The sequence below is a fragment of the Bombyx mori genome, chromosome 15, assembly GCF_030269925.1.
Source record: "Bombyx mori chromosome 15, ASM3026992v2".
NCBI lineage: Eukaryota > Metazoa > Arthropoda > Insecta > Lepidoptera > Bombycidae > Bombyx > Bombyx mori.
Window position 1 is genome coordinate 7981597 of NC_085121.1, and position 20436 is coordinate 8002032.

A 20436-nucleotide genomic window follows, 5' to 3' on the forward strand; every position below is an offset into this window, starting at 1 on the left:
AAATTGCCAAAATAATGTGCTTATCGGGTTTCTTCAGCCATGAAAACCTGAACTGCTTATTTGTTTTGCTATTAATTTAATTAAAAAGCCTTTTCAGAACCTACATATACAGTTTTTACACGTGTGTAGTTTTATGATGACCATGAGAGATCTTGAAATCTCCTTCTTATTGTTCGTTTCCTAGTAGGTAAAGTTGGCATTATATATATTCATGTTGCAATGACTTAGTGAAAGTTTTATCATTAGCCATTTGCCTGACGTCAAAGTTTTTGAGAAGGGTGGGCCTGGAATTGGCAAATCAGGATAGGAATTGACTGGTTTAATAAAATAGATAGGTAAAGTTATATCAGAGACGAATGACGGTGAAATAGACAAAGAAGTTGTCTATACGTCTGCCACAACTGTAAAATGTTTAAATCATGCAAGTATTATTACATGATTTATGTGGCCATAGCATGTCTCTTAACTGGTGGTAGGACTTCTTGTGAGTTCGCACGGGTAGATACCACCACCCTGCCTATTTCCGCCGTGAAGCAGTAATGCGTTTCGGTTTGAAGGGTGCGGCAGCCGTCGTTACTATACTTGAGACCTTAGAACTTTTATCTCAAGGTGGGTGGCGCATTTACGTTGTGGATGTCTATGGGCTGCAGTAACCACTTAACGCCAGGTGGGCTGTGAGCTCGTCCACCCATCTAAGCAATAAAAAGAAGAAAAAAAACTCTTGACGCTCTTTTATTTAAATGTGGTAAAATACCCTAGCTTCTATGTAGTACATGTTTCGATTGTGATGTTTTCATGTGTGTAGATTGCTTTCTTTGAGAAACACTCTGTGGGAATATATTTTATTTCCGATAGTGGCAGTAGATTTTTTTTCCCTACCAAAACGTTGGTAGCCTAAGGGGCTCGGGATCGGAATTGCGACTCACTGAGAAGATCCGGCGACGAAATGTACGCAAGCTTAATAGAGTGTCACCTTGTTACGAAGGAACAATTTACTCCACTTGCTAATCATGGGGGAAAATCGGCCGAGTAGGAACGCCGCTCATTCGTAGACTGTCTTAATTTGAGGACGCAATGTCATCCCAATGTCGAGAAACTCCTATATACTTAGCCTTCGAGTCCGACGGTATGGGCTGGCAAAGGTTTTGATGGCAGGAATGGAGTTAACGAGATACTAGAATTAGTGTCGGGAAGGTGGATGCAGGGCAGTAGATGTACGAAAAAAAATCTTAACTTTGTAGACATAGGTATATCATTATTAATACTCGTAGTTACCGTTAACTGTACTCGTATGCGTATTTCTTTCTTAGAAAGTAAGACAAAGTACTCTTGCTCTTTAAACTAGTTAACGCAAATAACTTCATGTATTTTTTGCAATCTAGCAGATTTTCATTTAATGCCTCCTTATTTTACAAACGAATTGCAGGTCAATTAGCGATTATAACCACTGTTATTAATATACAGAGACGACCTACAATGACCGCTGCTAATCCAACCATTTCCAATACAGTTCAATCTAATCCAATCTAATTCATAATATTCTGAGTTTGCCCGTGGTAGGTTGTGCTATGAACCCGCAGGTACCACTATCCTGCCTATTTCTACAGCGCAACAGTTGTCGGTTCTGTCTTGAAAGGGTGGGACCCCCGCCATACAGTACAATTAGGACTTCGACCTTATATTTCAAGGACTATAAATTAAACCAGGTGTGAAGTGAGCGAGCGGTCTTTGCAATAAAAAGTCGAAAATCTATAAACCGGTGGCTATAGTCATTGTCAAGTAGGAAGAAAAGGAGGAACATAATACTAGTCAACATTACCTCCAATGTTCACACAATAGTTTAATGTTAACTATTTCGTACAAAATATTGGGGCTAATTCAAATATACCAATGTATCTTCCTCTTTTATGAAATGGAACAGAATGAATTTTACTTTATAAGATCAAATAACTATCTCAAAGACGTTCAAATCAATGAAGGGCAAAATACGGCACGGGTAGATTTCGAAAATTCGCCCCAACAGTATTAACGATCCGGTGAATAGTATTTCAGTACAGACTGATGTTGCGCTAATTGAAGCTGGTTGGAAAATGTTAATTTGGAAAGAACCACTAGCGTTTACATTTACATAATTTGCGGGTGCGCTAATAGGAAAACGCTAGGGGGTTGATTTTTGGCGTCGACATGTTTTTGGCAAACAAACGGAATATTTTGAAAGCGCTTATAATTATTCATTCTCGCCGACATTCATTTATCAAAATGTTATATAAGATTGATTGAAAATTTCGGGACTATTAAATCGGTGAGCGTGAATTTCTGGATGGTTCTAGATTTGCTATGTCATGACCAACCTTTAATTTTACAAAAGATTTTGACCTGTTTTTTTTTTATTTTTGATAATAAGATTAACTGCCACTTTTCTTGAGCCCTTGTTGTAACTGTTATTGTTTGAGATGATATATGAGTACAGTATGCCTTCTGGTATAGGCCTCCGCGGGCATTTTCCATTATTGTCTTTTGCGACTCTCCGACAATTAAGGAAAGCTGCTATATCTGGTTCATCTTCAAATGTTTAACGTTGTATTACCTGTTTTTCTTTTGTAATTTCTAGGATATCAGTTATTTAGGATCGTACTAAATTTCCAATGACAAGGGAATTCTAGGAGGATTCCATCTTTAATAGTGTAATCAAATTGTATTTATTTTATCTCGAGCGCGGGGACCTTTTGAAGAGATTCGGCAAATACAACCCAGGGATAGAACGGTGTTGTACCTGACTCTCAAATTACCTTAACTTAAGCATTGATTAAACGCCTTTAGACGAATGGTACAGGCAGTACCAGCCATTCAAATGCCGGTATTCAAATTCTGATAACAATATTAGCGCTTCTGAAAAATTAATTAATTGTATCTTTAAAATGATCACAAACGACTTCCACCGCGTAATAGATATGAGACGCGTGTGAGAGAGTGCTAGGAACATATTCCTGTCTCCACTACGCACTGTGATTGATTCGGACATGAAGCGTGTTTGTTAAATCATAAAGCATCATAAACATAGCCATCATAAATAAACATTGAAAAAATATTTTTAATAGGGTTGTAAATAAACATTGAAAAAAATATTTTAATAGGGTTGTAAAAAGACTGCTTTTGACTTTGGTTGAGAACAACCTGCTAGATTAAATAGATGCAAAAAAATTCACTGACCATTATCTCGTGAATCCGTAATGGATACGCAGCTGGTGTTCCCCCTCTATTCCCCCGAGAGAGTAGATTCCGCACGCTGACTGATTTTTAATTGTATTCTATTGCGCGTAATGTCAAAAATACTAGTACAATTAAAAATTCGTATATGAGTTTTGCATCTCCCGCCACCTGTTATGCTTCCAACATACCCTATATAAAAGTTTTTAAACGAAATCCTTCAGTTTTACAACAAAGTCTGCGTTTATAGGTTTGGGCATTGACGTCATAGTTCACTAAACCTCTCTATCTAGCACCAATTATAACGCTTACAACAACTTTATTCTGTACAGATTTCATTTCAAATATGGAGTACGGCTCAAATTATATTCCAACTTTTTATGAGACAATAACTTACATGTAAAACGAAGTTAATGAAGATAAAATCAGAATTCCATTGAAAGGATTTTCGATGAATATTTTCCATTATTATTAATGCCCTCGAAAAATGAAGTTTTTTTTCTATATTCTCTTTGTTTCCAATAACTTGCACATGGAAAGCGCGCCACCAGCTGGAGACGCTATAAAGCTAAGGACGGATAGTACACGGTTATTTAATCAATACTTTTTTCTCTTCATACAGGAAACTCGGCCTTTAAAGGCTGTAAATAGCAGTATTTTAATTGTTTGATAGCGATAATACGTTAGAGACATTTTATTCACGAAGGTTAACAAGTGACATTTAACACTAGTTCTTCCGCGGGTTGAAATTTAGTACGCATCTCGGTCTATTAGCATACAAACCGGTTCTCGCATATGTCAGCCATTTTTGATTTTCGTTACATCCTCTTGATATTTACAATGTTCGTGTTTGTTTATTTATAATGGCTTTTTTTCTTTCTTTTTTTGCCTTTGACCTTTGATCTTTAGCTCAAGGTGGGTGACATTTACTTTATTATGTCTATGGAAAGCCGGTAGCCGCTTAACACCAGATGAACTGGTTCACATACGCAATAAAAAAAGAAAAATAACGGTGTCTACCTATTTTTATATACGTCGTTTTCTGAGAAGCTTGAAAAGCATGAATAATTACAATTATACTAACTCTTCTCTCTTCTTAGTCGAATACTTCATTGCTGAAGGTCGTGTCCCTGAAAGCCCTCGTGGCTGTTTGTACCATCAGCTGCCATTTGCTTTGGTTTTTCTGCTTCTCTCAGGGCGGTCGCAACAGAATATATACTAACACGTACCTGTAAAACTACGTTTTTAGAATCAAAGCTCTATCTTGGCTGCAAATTTAAGAGCAACGTGTAATTTAAATCTCCTAAGTAGTTAAATGACAATAAGTAATCGTCTTTGTTAGTAAATCATTTAACTTATACTTACTTTTAAAAATATACTAGATTTACACAATTATCCACATAATCAGTATTGGTGCTTTAGTTCTGTTGGTAAAACGGTAATGCTTTAAACGGCATTGGTTTTCATTGATTTACAGACATTGACAACAAGGCTACGCCCGCAAACCAATACAGTATACGTTAAATTTAATTATTTTATTACTCCCATTATAAATAATGAATTAAATTAACGCAAAAAAATTAAATCTTATACATAAATACAGAAACGATCTGATCAATGGCACATAAAGACTCTGATATTTTAATTAACTACAATAATACTGGCATCTAACCATAAAAAGTTATTAAGGAACACGACGAAGGTCGAAGCGGGTGAAAGTGATTCAGTGGAAGGGGGAAGTCGTGTGAGGGGAAGTGGGGGGTACAAGGTTGCGAACCGGCTGCACCGGCTGTGCGCGTCGTGCCAAACAGCTATTGAGTAATAGCTAATAACAGTTGCGTTCGTCTAATGATTCAGTGATGTATGGTGCTATTGTAGTGCTGAGATTTTGTCGTCCAAAACGAACGAGAAACGTAACAAGGTTAATTGGGCCGGTTACGGATTGCTTATTTCGTAAATGTATGTCACAGCGAGGATGTATGTCAGATTTCAGAGGACGATGCGTTTCCGCTTAGGCTCTTCTAGTTGTAGGACCGACAAACGTAGCCTTTTGAGATGAAGTTTCGGTAAATCAACATTAGGCACTGTCTTTATCACAAACCGTAGATTAACATATGTCATATCTTTTTTTTATATTGCTTAAATGGTGGGCGAGCTCACAGCTCACCTAATGTTGAGTGGTTACTGGGGCCCATAGACATCTACGACGTAAATGCGCTACCCACCTTGAGATATAAGTTCTAAGGTCTCAGTATAGTTACAACTTAGCAACAGGCTGCCTTACCCTTCAAACCGAAACGCATTACTGCTTCACGACAGAAATAGGCGGGGCGGTGGTACCTACCCGTGAGGATTCACAAGACGTCCTACCACCAGTAAAACCACCAGTAAAAGTATCGTGACATATTCAAAACACTCGAGAAAATTCATTCGCGAAGCAGCTGCTCTGAGTTGTTAGGTCTCCTTTGGAGGCGCTCGGGCAGTTTAACGCTAATCTCACCCCTCCTGGCTGAGCCTTTGCTCGTCCACCTCGCCTGGTGAAACTGGAAAGGCCTCAGGACCACCAGTAATGTCTCATTTATAAAAAGAAATACTCGAGATTGTTTTTTTGATGGAACTGAAACATGTTACAAATCCCACTAAATTAACTAAAAGTGCATACGGACCCATTTTAATCTCGTTTCAATAAGCGAATTGGATCTATATGGATATGGACACATAACAATTTTATTCCTTCGACGTCTCAAAATATCATTCATACATTTGCAGCACGCAATTCACTTGAGTACATAAATAACCAATTTTAAGAGAAACCAATACGAAGGTTATTTCCGTAAGACCTTTATAAATGAAACCCGTTATCCGGAAGTATTAGTGGCCAATTCAAACTTGGCTTGTGTTCATATCAATACTATTCAAAAGCCTAGCTGGCGAAATGCACTGCCGAAAATTCTGATATGATTCTATTCAATAAAATACGAACTTAGCTGCTTTAGTATTACAGTCTACATTCGTCTATAGTGACGCGCATTCAATCAGTGTAATCTATATTGAGTAACGCAGATTATCAGGTTCTTGTGCCAGTTCTTGTCGGCTGTGAAATAATATGATTGCCATTACTTCAGAACTATTAGTGAATTTATTGCGCTCCAGTTGCGTATGTCTGTGTGCAGTGGCACGTTGAAAATTGCGAGTGTTCTATTTATTATTTTTGTCGCTTCAAAATTGCAGCGGAATCTTACTTCGATTTTTATGTAATTTTGAAGTTGTCGTGGTTTAAGGATAAGACGTCCGATGCATTCGTATGTAGCGACGCATCGGTGTTCGACTGCCGCCGGCAGGTTCCAATTTTTCCAATGAAATAAGTACTTAACAAATGTTCACGATTGAATTCCACTGTGAAGGAGTAGCATCGTATAATAAAAAATCAAACCCGCAAAATTATAATTTGCGTAATTACTGGTGCTAGGACGTCTTGTGAGTCCGCACGGTTAGGTACCACCACAGACGGTGGGTACACTTAACACCAGGTGGGCCGTGAGTTCGTCTATCCATCTAAGTAATAAAAATAAAAATAAAACTTTTTTGGAAATATGTGTTTGTAAAATATTATACTTGATGGCCTATTTCATATATATGATGGTAAGAATGTTCCATTGACAAACACCACTTCACTTAGACTCCGTAAAGATACACATTGTGACGACACGAAGACAAGAGTCTTCTAATAGATTTTAAATCAATGAAACTCAAAAATGTTTATTCAAAACAAACAAGTTATATCACGGCAAGTTATATTATAAACGGCCGTCTGGTGTAAGTAACATAGTCACTACACAAGGGGGTCGAATCCCGCCAAGGGAAGATATTTGTATGATAAATATGTCTTTTTCAGGGTTATGGCTGTATATTAAATATATGTATGTGTATAATAAAAATCTTACATTTATTTCCGTTATCTGGTACCTGTAACACAAGTTCTTTACGAACTTATCACGGGACCAGTTAACGTGGCGTGATTGTTGGTAAATATTTATTATTATTATTTATTATATTAAAGCTACAGAGGTACAGAGGAAGAGGTAGACCTAAGAAGAAATGGATGGATTGTGTGAAAGACGATATGGGTAGGAGGGGAGTGAGCGAAGAAATGGTATATGATAGAAGAGTATGGAAAGAGAAAACATGTTGCGCCGACCCCAGGTGACTGGGAGAAGGGCAGGATAGTGATGATGATATTATATTAAAGCTACACTTCAAAATAAAGTCTTTCGTTTGGCGCCTGTATAATTCGTAATAATGGAAATGATAATTTGTTTACAAAGCTTATAATCTGTATGCTATCCATTACGTGCAGAATTTTTATTGTTAGCGGCTACAGCGGTGACACAGCAAATTACTCTGGCAGAAATACGACATCGTTTAAAAACTTTACTTATAAACTATTGCTTGAGCGCCGTCGGTATTTACGAACGAAACGAGAATACAAATTTTTTAAACATACGTATGTGTGTGTGTAGAAAGCACATTTTGAAACATTAACAACAGAATGTCAGTGTCAGAATGACAGTGTATCTACGAATATACGTGGGTATTAAAATAAATTTTAGCCTTTTTATTGCTTAGCATGCTTAACGAGCCGGTACAGCTGGTGTTGAGTGGTTATAGGAACACACAGGTTTTTATTTTATTTATTACCCTTGTAGGCAGACGAGCATATATGCCTTCGTAGGATGCTGGAATTCTTCGGACATATTGCTCGTAAAGAGGGTCACAATCTAGAATAGCTGATGGTGACAGGTAAAGTAGATGGCAAACGTCCCAGAGGACGCAGTCCCACGAGATGGTCGGACCAAATACGATCTTCCCTGAACATCAACTTCCACAATGCCCTTCATGAAGCTAAGGATCGCATCAGATGGAGGGAATCGTATGGGAGAAACTGATGCAGCGGGGGAGTCATGACCCTCAGTAATGAGGAAAACGACGTGAGGAGGAGCAGGAGGCAGACGAGCATACGGCCCACCTGATGGTGAGTGGTTACCGTCGCCCATGGACTTCAGCAATACCAAGGGCAGAGCCAAGCCGCTGCTTACTGTTAAGTACTCTGCACAAGCCTCGTTTGAAGAAGGTAATGTGACCACTTTCGGACCTGAAGTCGAAGTACCAACTGTATTCTACGACTGTCCCATTCTTCAATCCGAAATGTATGATTCGAAGCAAAAATAGGCAAGACGACGACGACGACGAAACAGGCAACTCCCGTGCAGGCTTAGAACAAGCTCAGTCACTAATAAACTTCAGTTAGCGATCCAAATAGCTGGAATAATATTCAAAGTAGTTGTGTTGCTGCCAATTAAAACATTATGACAACTATGCAAAGAGCTGTAATTCTAAGAGACCACATTGTCTATTCAAAGGTTTAAAAAAAAAATTTTTGGCCAATTTAAATAACTATGAGGTTATTGATAAATAGAATATTTACAATAATTCTATATATTCTAATTTAAAATTTAATAAACGAATTGGGAAAGATTAAACTATAAACTACAAATAAAACATAACATTCTAACACTCTTCGATTGCATTATAATAAATCATAAAACATCACACATCAGTATCTAAAATACAGTTAGCATTTACGTTATTGCATACCCATTAACATAATTATACATATACACTTACAAACTTATGACAATAACAGTAAGTTAGCACACTAAAACATGGACTTGAATCAGTTAGACGTAACAACGCAGTCAAGAATAAATTTGTCTTACGTCAACTGTAAGGTCGATAAGATGATAAATATTTATCGTTTGATGTCATTGTAAAATCGTGATTCATTTACAATCTTAACACTCGTAACTGTCTAGCAGACCTTCAATGTAATGTTAATAAGACTTCGAAACTTTGAATACGTAACGGGCAAAATATGTAACCTTTTTGACGTGTCATCATGAAAGCGAGGCCGGAGCTCAGCATGCTCATGACAATTTATCGATGAAAGAATTTGGGAGTAACATCACGTTATTCATCAAATCAATTGTAATAGAGATTTAACGTGTGATTTACACCACGCCCGTAATAGGAAGCCGGGTGATGGTAGACCGCGTTACACCGACCGCTCTGGGGGAAGGTGCAGCGTGGCACCATCAACGTGGCGTGGGAACCGGTGGTCGTTTCGGCGGTCTGGGGGACGGCGGGATGGATGTAATGTGCTCTGCGTAAACCCTGTCCCGCCGTCTCAATAACTCTGACTGGGCTCCGGCCCGGTCCGGGGTAAGGCGCCGGCAGTGAACGGCAGGAGTTTTTAGTGAGGTTCAACTCCCACATACCCCACCCGCTGCGCGGTTGGGGATCCGGTGATTTTCTCCTGTGGACAAAAAAATAATAGACATTTAACGTGGCAATTTCACTCCTCCTTGATACCACAACTGAATACTGTTGCTCATGGAATAACATGTATTTAAAAAAAATTATGTGCACTCTAGGATCGAATTAAGGCAAAATTTCATCTTACCTATCTACTAATCACGCTGATATTTGTAAATGTCATCAAATCGACACGAAATCTCAAAGTTTATTTAAAGCAAACATTAACAAATTAAAATGAATTGTGAAACATTAATAATTACAAATTACGAACTTTAACAATAGAAATTGCGGAGTCAATCAAAGTATAATTACGATTGAGAAACACAGAGAAATACATTTCGTGCCCTTGTAGAGCACAAAGGAACGTGTCACTCACAACCGAACCGTAACACTTACACTAACCGTTTTCAACTAAAAACCGATTCGTTGCGAAGTGGTCAGCATAATGACGTTCTAATATCCATTATAACACGAGTGGAATGCATATGGGCTCAACACACGAGTCAACAATAGTCCTACGGCCGTGAGAACATGTCGTAACCTCTACAATGGAGGCAATTTAAATCTCCCTCAGACACGGCTCGCACATTTGCATTCTGGACGTTGCTTTTGTCCGATATTCATAGAAAAGCGATCGGCCTAAACTGGAAGCAAACCTATCCAGTGAATGTTCTCATTTATCTGATGGCGCCATCTGTTTTGAATTCCCGTAATAAGTAGAGAAGCACGCTTCTTACACCACTGGTTATATATCAATGAATCAGCTTAGCTGTATTGTGACCGTCAGGATATGGTATAAGAATAGCTTGTTGGAAATCCTGGAATTCGGTATAATGGGGCCGTTATAACTGGATAGAGGTTTTTTCAATAATATGCGAAGAGTTAGTAAGCAACACACAAAGTAGTGTGTAAACTGTTAAACCTACACTAAATATTTTTCCTAGGTATCGTCTCCTCTTACAATAATTATATTAGTACTAGTGGTAAACTAGTGTGTGGTTATGTAGACATTAAGAAAGCATAGAACTAGGGTTTTTTAGTGCATGGCCATCTATAACACGGCATAGCCATCTATAAGGATACCTACTGAGAAAAAATTTAAACATTATGTTTCAAATAAATGTAATCAAATGTGATAAAGTCACTAAGATATTACCTACTTACCTTAAACCTTGATTATTTGACTTGATTGATTGTTTTTGGCAGATTTTCAATACTTAGTATTCTATTTGCGGTAGATATCAGATACGGATAAATTTTTGTTTCTACTTAAAAAAAAAAAAAAAAGCTTAGATGGGTGGGTGAGCTCACAGCCCACCTGGTTATTAAGTGGTTACTGCAGCCCATAGACAACTACAATGTAAATGCGCACCCTGAGATATAAGTTCTAAGGACTCAGTATAGTTACAACGGCTGCCCTACCCTTCAAACCGAAGCGCATTACTGCTTCACGGCAGAAATAAACAGGGTGGTGGTACCTACCCGTGCGGACTCACAAGAGGTCCTACCACCAGTAAAATTTTATAAATGCAGTGTAATTTTTAACGTTTTTATTATTAAAAAAATATACACATATATATATTTTATATATACGAGTATATTAGCAAATCTGTATTCGAACCACATTAATGACTTGATGTTAAAAAAACATTGAACATTGTTAATTTTGGACGGTCGGGTAAAAAGTTTTAATTGCCTTCTTCATATTTGGACGCGAAAAGCAATGACATAACTTAAAATAACAGAATGGACTCTCACTTGTTAGAAAAGGGTTAATTAAAATTATATTAGGTTAAGAAAATATTTATTTTACTCGTTCACATTGTAACTTTAATTACCGATCGGCTCTTAAAATCGTATGTTCAGCTTTATTTATCAATAATAAGATGTGTGATTACCTCAAATAATGAGCACACATATCTCGCAAGCATTGGTTCCTACTATTTCGGTTTGAAGGGTAGGAAAACCGGTGCTGGAATAAATACATTGAATGTTCGACTTGTAATTTCAAAGTGGTATGGCGGTATTTACGTCCGACATCCATAAGTGTTGGTTACCAACTAGCACCAAATGAATCATGACATGGGACATGGCATGGTTCATCTGGCTATTCCGTGCTTGTTCCGTATCTCTCTGGACACCGTTTACTGGTTGTAGGACCTCTTGTAAGTCCGCGCGGCTAGGTACCACGACCCTGCCTATTTCTGCCGTGAAGCAGTAATGCGTTTCGGTTTGATGGGTGTGGCAGCCGTTGTAACTATACTGAGACCCTTAGAACTTATATCTCAAGGCGGGTGGCGCATTTACGTTGTAGATGTATAATGGCTCCAGTAACCACTTAACACCAGGTGGGCTGTGAGCTCGTCCACCCATCTAAGCAATAAATTAAAAAAAACCGTAGATTGGTCATTGAAAATTCTAAAACAGCCCTGCTTCGAAATTTGATATTCGAGACTTCATCGGTTTAATTATTCGTCTTCTATGAGATTCTCTTACCACGCAAATTATGAGCGGCACACTTCACTTAGTGATGTATGTATGTATATGGGTTCAGTTACTACTTACTACCAGGTTACTACCAGGCAGGTTGTCCAGTGGTTGCCCCTACTACAGCAATAAAAAATTGTAAACCCCATAGAGTGTTAGTTATCGATTAATAGTAATTTTAAAATTGAAAACTTTAAATTAATTATCTATCGAATAGTTTGTGCAATTTTCATTGACAGGAACATGCAACATCGCATGCAGTTATTACAAACAATTTAAACAAAAAACACGATTGTTATTTCAATTGACACACAAACCTAGCTGTTTACTTTTTTTACATATATCAAAATGCAATAAGTTACTTGCATGGTTAATTGCCTATTTAATATCATGAATATTTAAATTCATTGACGCAATAAAATATTCTCTTCAAAACCTAAGGAAAACTGGAAGATTTATGTTCAATTTTGTAGTTAGCCTTAAGGGTCCTCATTTTTTTATATAAATGTAACATATTCCATAAAAAAGCATTGCGGTATACTCGTAGAAAAAAAAGACGCACCAGTCATACAAAATTTAATTGAATTGATGCGATCAATTGTTGGTGTGAACTCAACAGCTCTTTAGAGATATTTAAGAAAGTTTACGATTACATAACGTCTACATCCTGTGGAACTTATGAAATCATGTAAGTAGTGTCACAATACATAACTTGTTCAAACAATCTAGATCTGTTTTTCAAAATATAAAACAGATAACGTATATTTTCTCTTATAAAAGTAATCTATAATTATTATATATATATTCTGTTATCTAAGTAGGTGTACAACTTGATTTTTAACTCTCCGAAATGACCACAGGCCGTTCAAAACATTAAATCAAAACAAAAACACAGACAAAAACTAAGCAAAACGAACTTCGTACTAAAAACAAAGTAACTCGTTCGCATTCATTAGGACATTTACATAATTGTGCCGAATCAGTGCGTTCTTGTTAAACTTTTTTCTTTTGCTGTCTCATGCATGCTTTGGTTTAAAGATACAAATTCTAAACTTAAGCCGAACATCACAGTAATTTACTATTTATATCGTAAAAAACAAATGAAATAATATTGAATAAAATTTTATGAAATTTAGATAACATCTTGTGTGTATCGAGAAGGATGAAAAAAATATTTCTCGATACAGAAGTCTTTTAAATAACTAGAGGTCCCGCAGTAGTCGGAATTCGACTATAATTAATTGGAATTGTAAGTTTGTACACTATTATGATTGTATTTTATACTTCTATAATCACAAATTTCGCCTAGGCTACACTATAAAAAATATGAACAAACAATATTTAAGTAATCTATTCTCAATTTGACAACAGACGCCAAGAACAAAAGTTTGACAATAAATAGTATCCATGCGTGTGTGCGTCAAATACATGGTATGTAGTGTGTGTAATGTTTTCTTAATTGATTTAACGTATCTTTTATGCATTATTTTATAAAAATATTAGCATTGTGCACTTCTTCTCTATATTCTCTATAAGTGTGGAAAATTTCATACTCCTCCGTCCGCGCAATTTTCGTAAAAAGAGATACAAAGTTTTCGCTTCACGTATAAATATAATAATGTCAAGTGAAAAAAAAATTCGACATTATTATATATAAACAGGCGTGGAATAATCACGGAATAATAGTCACAGTGACAGACAGGGTCAAACTGACAGACAGACAGATACAGATAGTTCTAGTCTTAAATATTAAGTGTATTATCTATGGTTCTAGTCTACGTCTTGCTCAAATAATGTTGGGTAGCAAAATGACCAAGAAAACAACATTTAATTTACTAAAAATACAAAATGAGGATAAAATAAATATTTGTCGCTTTCTCTACTTCTTTTTAGTCGGGCACGTTAACAAGACTAGTCTGTCCATAGATTTCAAAAAAGAAACGGTAATTATTTGGAAAAAAAATCAAAGGCGTATCTGAGTGTATTTGTGTATTTACGTGAAATTGTTCGACGAGGCAGAACGCGTCGCTTTCACGGCACCGACACGCCGCCGGCTGCGTGACGCGAACATGACGTCACGATACATTTCACTACCTCTTGTTGTATTCAACCTGTGCATATATGTAAAGTACGAGTATATGAATATATTATGTAAATTCCATCGTCCAAAAGATAAAAAACAACGGACAAAGCGGGTGACTGTAATTAAAACGTCAGAAAACAAATTCCATAAAATAAATACAAACTCAGACCGTAAAGTGTTGTTAATTATATTATTCTGATATTTTGACTTTGTCAAATCTTATAAAATGATTGATGACGTTTCGATTATTGGGCATCATTACCGTGTATCACATTTAGGGTCATATGGTTACCGGTATTATTGCACGTTCATTCAACTTAAATTTTTGACATGACAACATCTTATAATTCGATGGAGCCGGCTGCACGCACGAAAAAACATGACTCATGCGGCGTTACCTCGCCCTGAGGCGTTCCACGATCACGTGGCTAAACTGGCAATACATTTCTCCAATTATTTGATGACAACAAAGAAGCGATCATGGAACGCCGTAGTCAATTCGAGTTTAATTTGAACATTGAAAACGTCATGAGAGAAACTGTAGCGTCACGATCAATTCAATAGTGATTTCCATTTACCTCCTTCTCTATATCCATACAAAATATATATCAAACAATTAAAATTAAAATTTTCTTTTGAAAAATGAAACCATTCCATCACTATTTTCTTATGACGTTGTCACGTTCAACTATCGTCAGTAAACCGACTTTACAGACAACCGATTTTTTTTTTATCCTCAAAGCCTAGAGATGAATTTTCTCAGCTTTGCAAACACGAAACAACAAAGCAGCCGACCCGTTTGTCAATATACCGTGATTGCGTTACGTAAAACTTACAATAGCCACATGGGCTTCAACAATAAGAACAATCACTGCATAATTGTGAACAAAATCACACGGACGCAATGCCGGAAGTTGCGACTAGCTCACCTTACCTTTCTGCAAATACTGATTAGACGTCTGAAATCAATAGTTAATAAGAATAATTTTTTGACATATTTTTTTTTTGTTTATTACTCGACTATTGCCGTAGAAGTTTAACGTTTTCCAGTTCAATAGATACTTGTTTGTGTACATGTTTGTAAAGTTAATGAGTTGATGAATTTTAACAAACACATTAGATAATTCTTTGGGGAAAATTCTCTTATACGAACTAACCATTAGCTATCAGAAATAAAAAAAATTGTGGCTCTTATTCTTCTAACACTATTTCGTTTATTTATTAAAAAATGGTTTTAGCGAATGTTAAGAACAGCTATGGAATCTTTGAATCACTGTCCTAGTGTATTAGGCGACCACGGACGCAGTGCTGCGCGTGCGTACGAAAAATATTCGGCCATACTCTACTGCTTTCTACAAACAAATTTGGAAGTAGGACCATAACAATGTCCATAATTTATGCTAATTAAAATTTGATTTATTCACTTCTCACAATTAGGATAAGGCGCGCTACTACTTTCTCTGAACACTATCTGAATTCTTATGTGTTACGCAATTGAAAACCAATGTAGGTACAGATTCTCGACAAACTTGTTTTAAATTACATAAGGGCGGTTACCTTATCTTCTTAAACAGTCGGTGGCAATGGTTGTAGTTGTGAATCAAGCGATCTTCAAGTAAAAAACAAATTAGACAAAGAAACCAAATGGGGTTTAAATTTTAAAGTGTTCGACCTATTTTGAAAAGACAAAGAATTTTATATGATAACAGTGATCCTTGCAATCCAGGCCTTTACAAACTGATAGTACCATGTACTTCTCATTGTTTTACAGCAAATGCTTTTGCACTTATTATCTCTCTCCGAATATCTTTTCTAATTTTCAATACTAACATAAGTTCTAAAAGAGCGTCCTGTGAATTCAATAAGGTTGAGACTTCGATTCTAAGATGGGTGATGGCACGTCATATCTACCTATTTATATTTAAAAACAATTTTACACGTAAAATAACACAAATACAAATATTCAACTATATCAAACTAAAACTGATACTCTTTATCCGGCGATATTCACCGATTATCAAAACCTGTCGTGTTTATGTTCATTACTCGCACAATAATTATGATCACGTCAATTATTTGGCCCTACCGTACGTACGCCTACCGCTAAAGTTTCTTTATAAGGCAAAAGCGAAGTCCTTGTGGTCACGCGAGATCGGCTCAAGTGGTGCACGGCACGATTCGAGCAAAGTTTGTATTGAGGGTGACAGCCCGAGGACCATGTACTAATAAACCTTAACAGTATTGGATCGTTTATTGACACACTTCAGCAACTAATCTGTAAAGTTTAACCACTACCTGACACCTCGTCTTCGCTTTCGCAGTTGATGGGACGCACTCAATTTAAGGCTTAATGATTTTGGCGACAGAGTTTGTTGAAGGTTGTATATTTAGGTCGTGCCCTTGTGCTTATTTATCAATTGATCTATTGTTTATATTCCTTATTATTTTTTGCGACTAATTTGCTGAATAATCTCACGGCTCACCTGGTGTCCTAATTGTATATTATAATCACTATCCCAATCCTGCAAATCGGAAGGCATGACTGCTTGACGGTTGACATGAGCAGGTTGGTGATACTATCTTCGGCCTTCGAGGCGCAAATATCCCACACGCCCCCTTAAGCCCTTGTAGGAGGATCGGTCCCCGTCCGAAGCCCGTGCAGGCTCACAGTGTCACGAGCAATATAGATAAGAGGATACCATGTATGACTATATTAAGAGCTTTACGAATAAATTTACGATTCTATGTGTTGCAAATTTTAAACAATTTTACGATCACAACAAATTGTTAAATAGTTTTTTACAAAAGTATTTTAATATTATGCGCAGTAAATGCATGTGTTATTTTCAGTAAGTCAGTTGTTTCCATTATACATTTATTTTGAGATTTAAAAATGAAGGTTTTATTAAGAGCTCACACGAACTATCAAGACTCTAGGGTTTTTAATATCAAATTCATAGTTTCCCAATGAAACAAACGTCTTACGAATAACATATTTCAAGTCATAAATAAAATGTTAAGATATTATTCTCGCCCACTTATTCTTGTAAGCATGTGTATATAATGTCTCGTTTCTTTTTTGTTACAGGTGTGACAGCATTCCGTGACATATATTCAATGAGCTTACCGATTTCATTGATGCCAATTATGGCAAAGCCGCAAGATACATTGAAAGTTATTCATTAAAATTCGCTATTATAGCGATATAAAACATTATTTTAAATGAAACGGTGAAAATTGATCTAAAACAAAGATGGGGCGGCGACGATGGAGGTTCGTGACGATCGCAGCCTTCTTGCTGTTTATTATAAAAGACACGCAATGTCAAGGTAAGAGTCGTCTATTTAAACAAATAAAACATTTTGTTTGGTAAGCGGTAATTTGAGAAAAACTGGACTCATTTAACATTTTAGGATGTCTATGGAAGGAAAATATGCGTTCAGCATTTTAATTTTGCTAACAAAGAATGATGAACCTTAATCTACTCCTTTTTAAGTTAACATTAAGTCTCACATAAAAAGTTCAAAGGCACCAGGGCTGTGCCACTACTAAGAACTCTTTTAAAGGTCATCTAAAGAACAACCTGAAACATCAGAATCCTACCGTAAAAACAGTATAATAAAACTCGGACTTACGTGACTTGTGAGAACATAATATTTCAATATTGGTAGTGGGAACGTTGAAATGTCGAGGAGCCTCGATTAAAATCATTACAATGATGAAGTTGTATTTTCAATGTTCGAAAATGTTTTACTTTTTAATTTAATAACAACTTACATCAAACAAATAAAAGTCCTATTCATATAGAAAATATGATTGAGAATAAATTTATTGTTCAATTGAATATTATTGTTTTACAGTTACTTAAAAAAATCATAGATTAAAAAAAACTTGATTTAAAAAGCCATAAGCTCCTTCGCTAATCAGATGATTACAGATTACAGATTACAGATGTAATAAAATTTAAACCGCCCAGGCTAGGCGGATCTACTGGCCATTCATTGATCAAACACAAAGAAGATATCGACGCTTGAAAGGCAAACGTGACTAAGCGACAATAACTGCTTTGTACATCAATGATAGGCAATAACCATATTTGATGCGCAAAACAAATATATTTCTAGGTCTATTAAAATCATTTCAATCCTAGAGCTACTAGCTAGATTCTACTACAGCTAGATTCGTTAAAATAAATTTCAAGTATTTCAACTTTAAATTAGTCTACTGTAAAGTTCACGCATTGTTGCTTAGTCACGTTTGCCTTTCAAGCGTCGAATATAGATAATGCAGTGAATTATAGAACTGTATTGAAACAACATATACCTATTTTTCTTTTCGAAGATTCCTTTCAACCAAAAATAGGGCTTTGTCTCGCAATTATCTTGAGGCAACTCAAACAAAATCTTTTATTTCGTTCATCGCAAGCGATCGAATCAAATTTCTCGATTTTACCATTATTCGACAAGACGCTATAAGAATAGAATTTATACAATGCTTTATATTGTTAACTCACAAACGAACGCGATAAAAAAATATTTTGACAATTTAAATCTTATTTTAATATTTTTTTTATTGTTTACTTTGGTGGACGAGCTCACAGCCCACCTGGTGTTAAGCGGTTACTGGAGTCCATAGACATCCACAGCGTAAATGCGCCACCCACCTTGAGATATAAGTTCTAAGGTCTCAAGTATAGTTACAACGGCTGCCCCCCTTCAAACCGAAACGCATTACTGCTTCACGGCAGAAATAGGCAGGGTGGTGGTACCTACCCGCGCGGACTCACAAGTGGTCTTACCACCAGTAATAATATTTTTTTTTTGAATACATTTGTTTTTTTTACGCGAGTAGTTTTCAGAACGTAGACGTACAAAAAAAGCCGCTTGACCTTGCGACGTCGGCTTGCTAGATTTAGTGTTACTACTAGCAAAATAGGCAAAACGACATAAAGTCCGTGTTTGTCCAAAGATGTGGGCGGACAATGCAAGTCCGTCGCCCACATGCCGACAGAAACCACGGGCGCTCGCTCTATTTATTTATTATTCTAGAGTAGTTCCACATACCTTTTAGCATAATGTAGAATGCTTGGGCGTCATGTGTAGGCAGATTTATGGAAATGCACCTAAGCCGAGATAAGACTGAATTTCAACTGATTCCAGAAAGTGTTTTATTTTTATTTAAATACAATTTATAAAGTACATTTAAATAGGCTTAAAAGGCATTCCTTGTTCTTTGAAGTATACTAAATATCCTCTTTATTTTGTCCTATACTATCAGAGATGAATATTTTAAGAAAACCTTACATCGATCGGATATTTATATAAATACTAAATAATTAATTAGTTTAAATTTGATGCTATTTCAAATTATATAATAGTATAAATAGTAATTATACTACCGCTCCCAAGGCATACGACCTAATGACGTATGATAACCGTAGATTATGAACATCTTTTCAAAGATTACTCACATAATAGAATATAGTATTTTCTTCGGATTTGGTCAGTCGTGAGCATGCAAAGGAATATCAAAAGAAAGATTATACGAAGGAATATAATATAGTGTCATGCGGTCAGGCATTTTGACGTCCGTGACCACGAAAACTGTAAACTATTCAAATAATATGATATTTAAGAACAAAAAAACGCAAGAGTAAATCGCAAAAGTGCTTTTAATTGTCTCATAGAAGACAGCAAGAAAAACATGCTACCAATTCCACTTAGCTCATTTGACCTTTAAATTACTACAAAAATTAGGCCGATGTTGTTTATAAACGAATAAAATTCTAATTGGAATGAAAAAGCACGGATTTGACATTTCAAATTTAGAAATTCGTGACGTTTTAATATCTATATTGTAATCAAATAATGCATATCATGTTGTGCCGTAAGTGAGATAAAAGTAGGAGAAAAAAGAGTTTGGTAGTTTTAATTTACGATTAACCATTTTTAATTACACGCCCTTATCGTAGCTATGAATATTTATATTCTTTCACCTATTGGTTGTCCGGAACAGACTTCATTATCGATGAAACTTGCTCTAAATTTACTGCATGTTCTAGATTCATTTATCTTTTTATCACCCAAAACACTAACTTATAGTAAAAGGTAAAAGCATGTTTAGTTCTTTGATTAAATAATGTCGACAATACCTTCAGAACAATATACTTAAGTACCAATAAGATAATTGAAAAGCAACGATATTTATATTATACTAGCTGACCCGGCAGACTTTGTAGTGCCTCAATCGATAAATAAAAGACCGAAGGTTTTGTATAAAATAAA

General features: G+C 36.1%; 1 protein-coding gene across 1 annotated transcript in view; it reads left to right on the top strand.

The window, feature by feature from the left end:
* Positions 1-20436, top strand: part of LOC101745723 (mucin-2) — a 55096-nt gene that overhangs the window by 22346 nt on the left and 12314 nt on the right. The window contains exon 2 of the mRNA XM_004928693.4: positions 17241-17481. Coding sequence (XP_004928750.1) covers positions 17406-17481 — 76 coding nt within the window. The 5' untranslated portion in view covers positions 17241-17405. The remainder of the gene's footprint in view (positions 1-17240; positions 17482-20436) is intronic.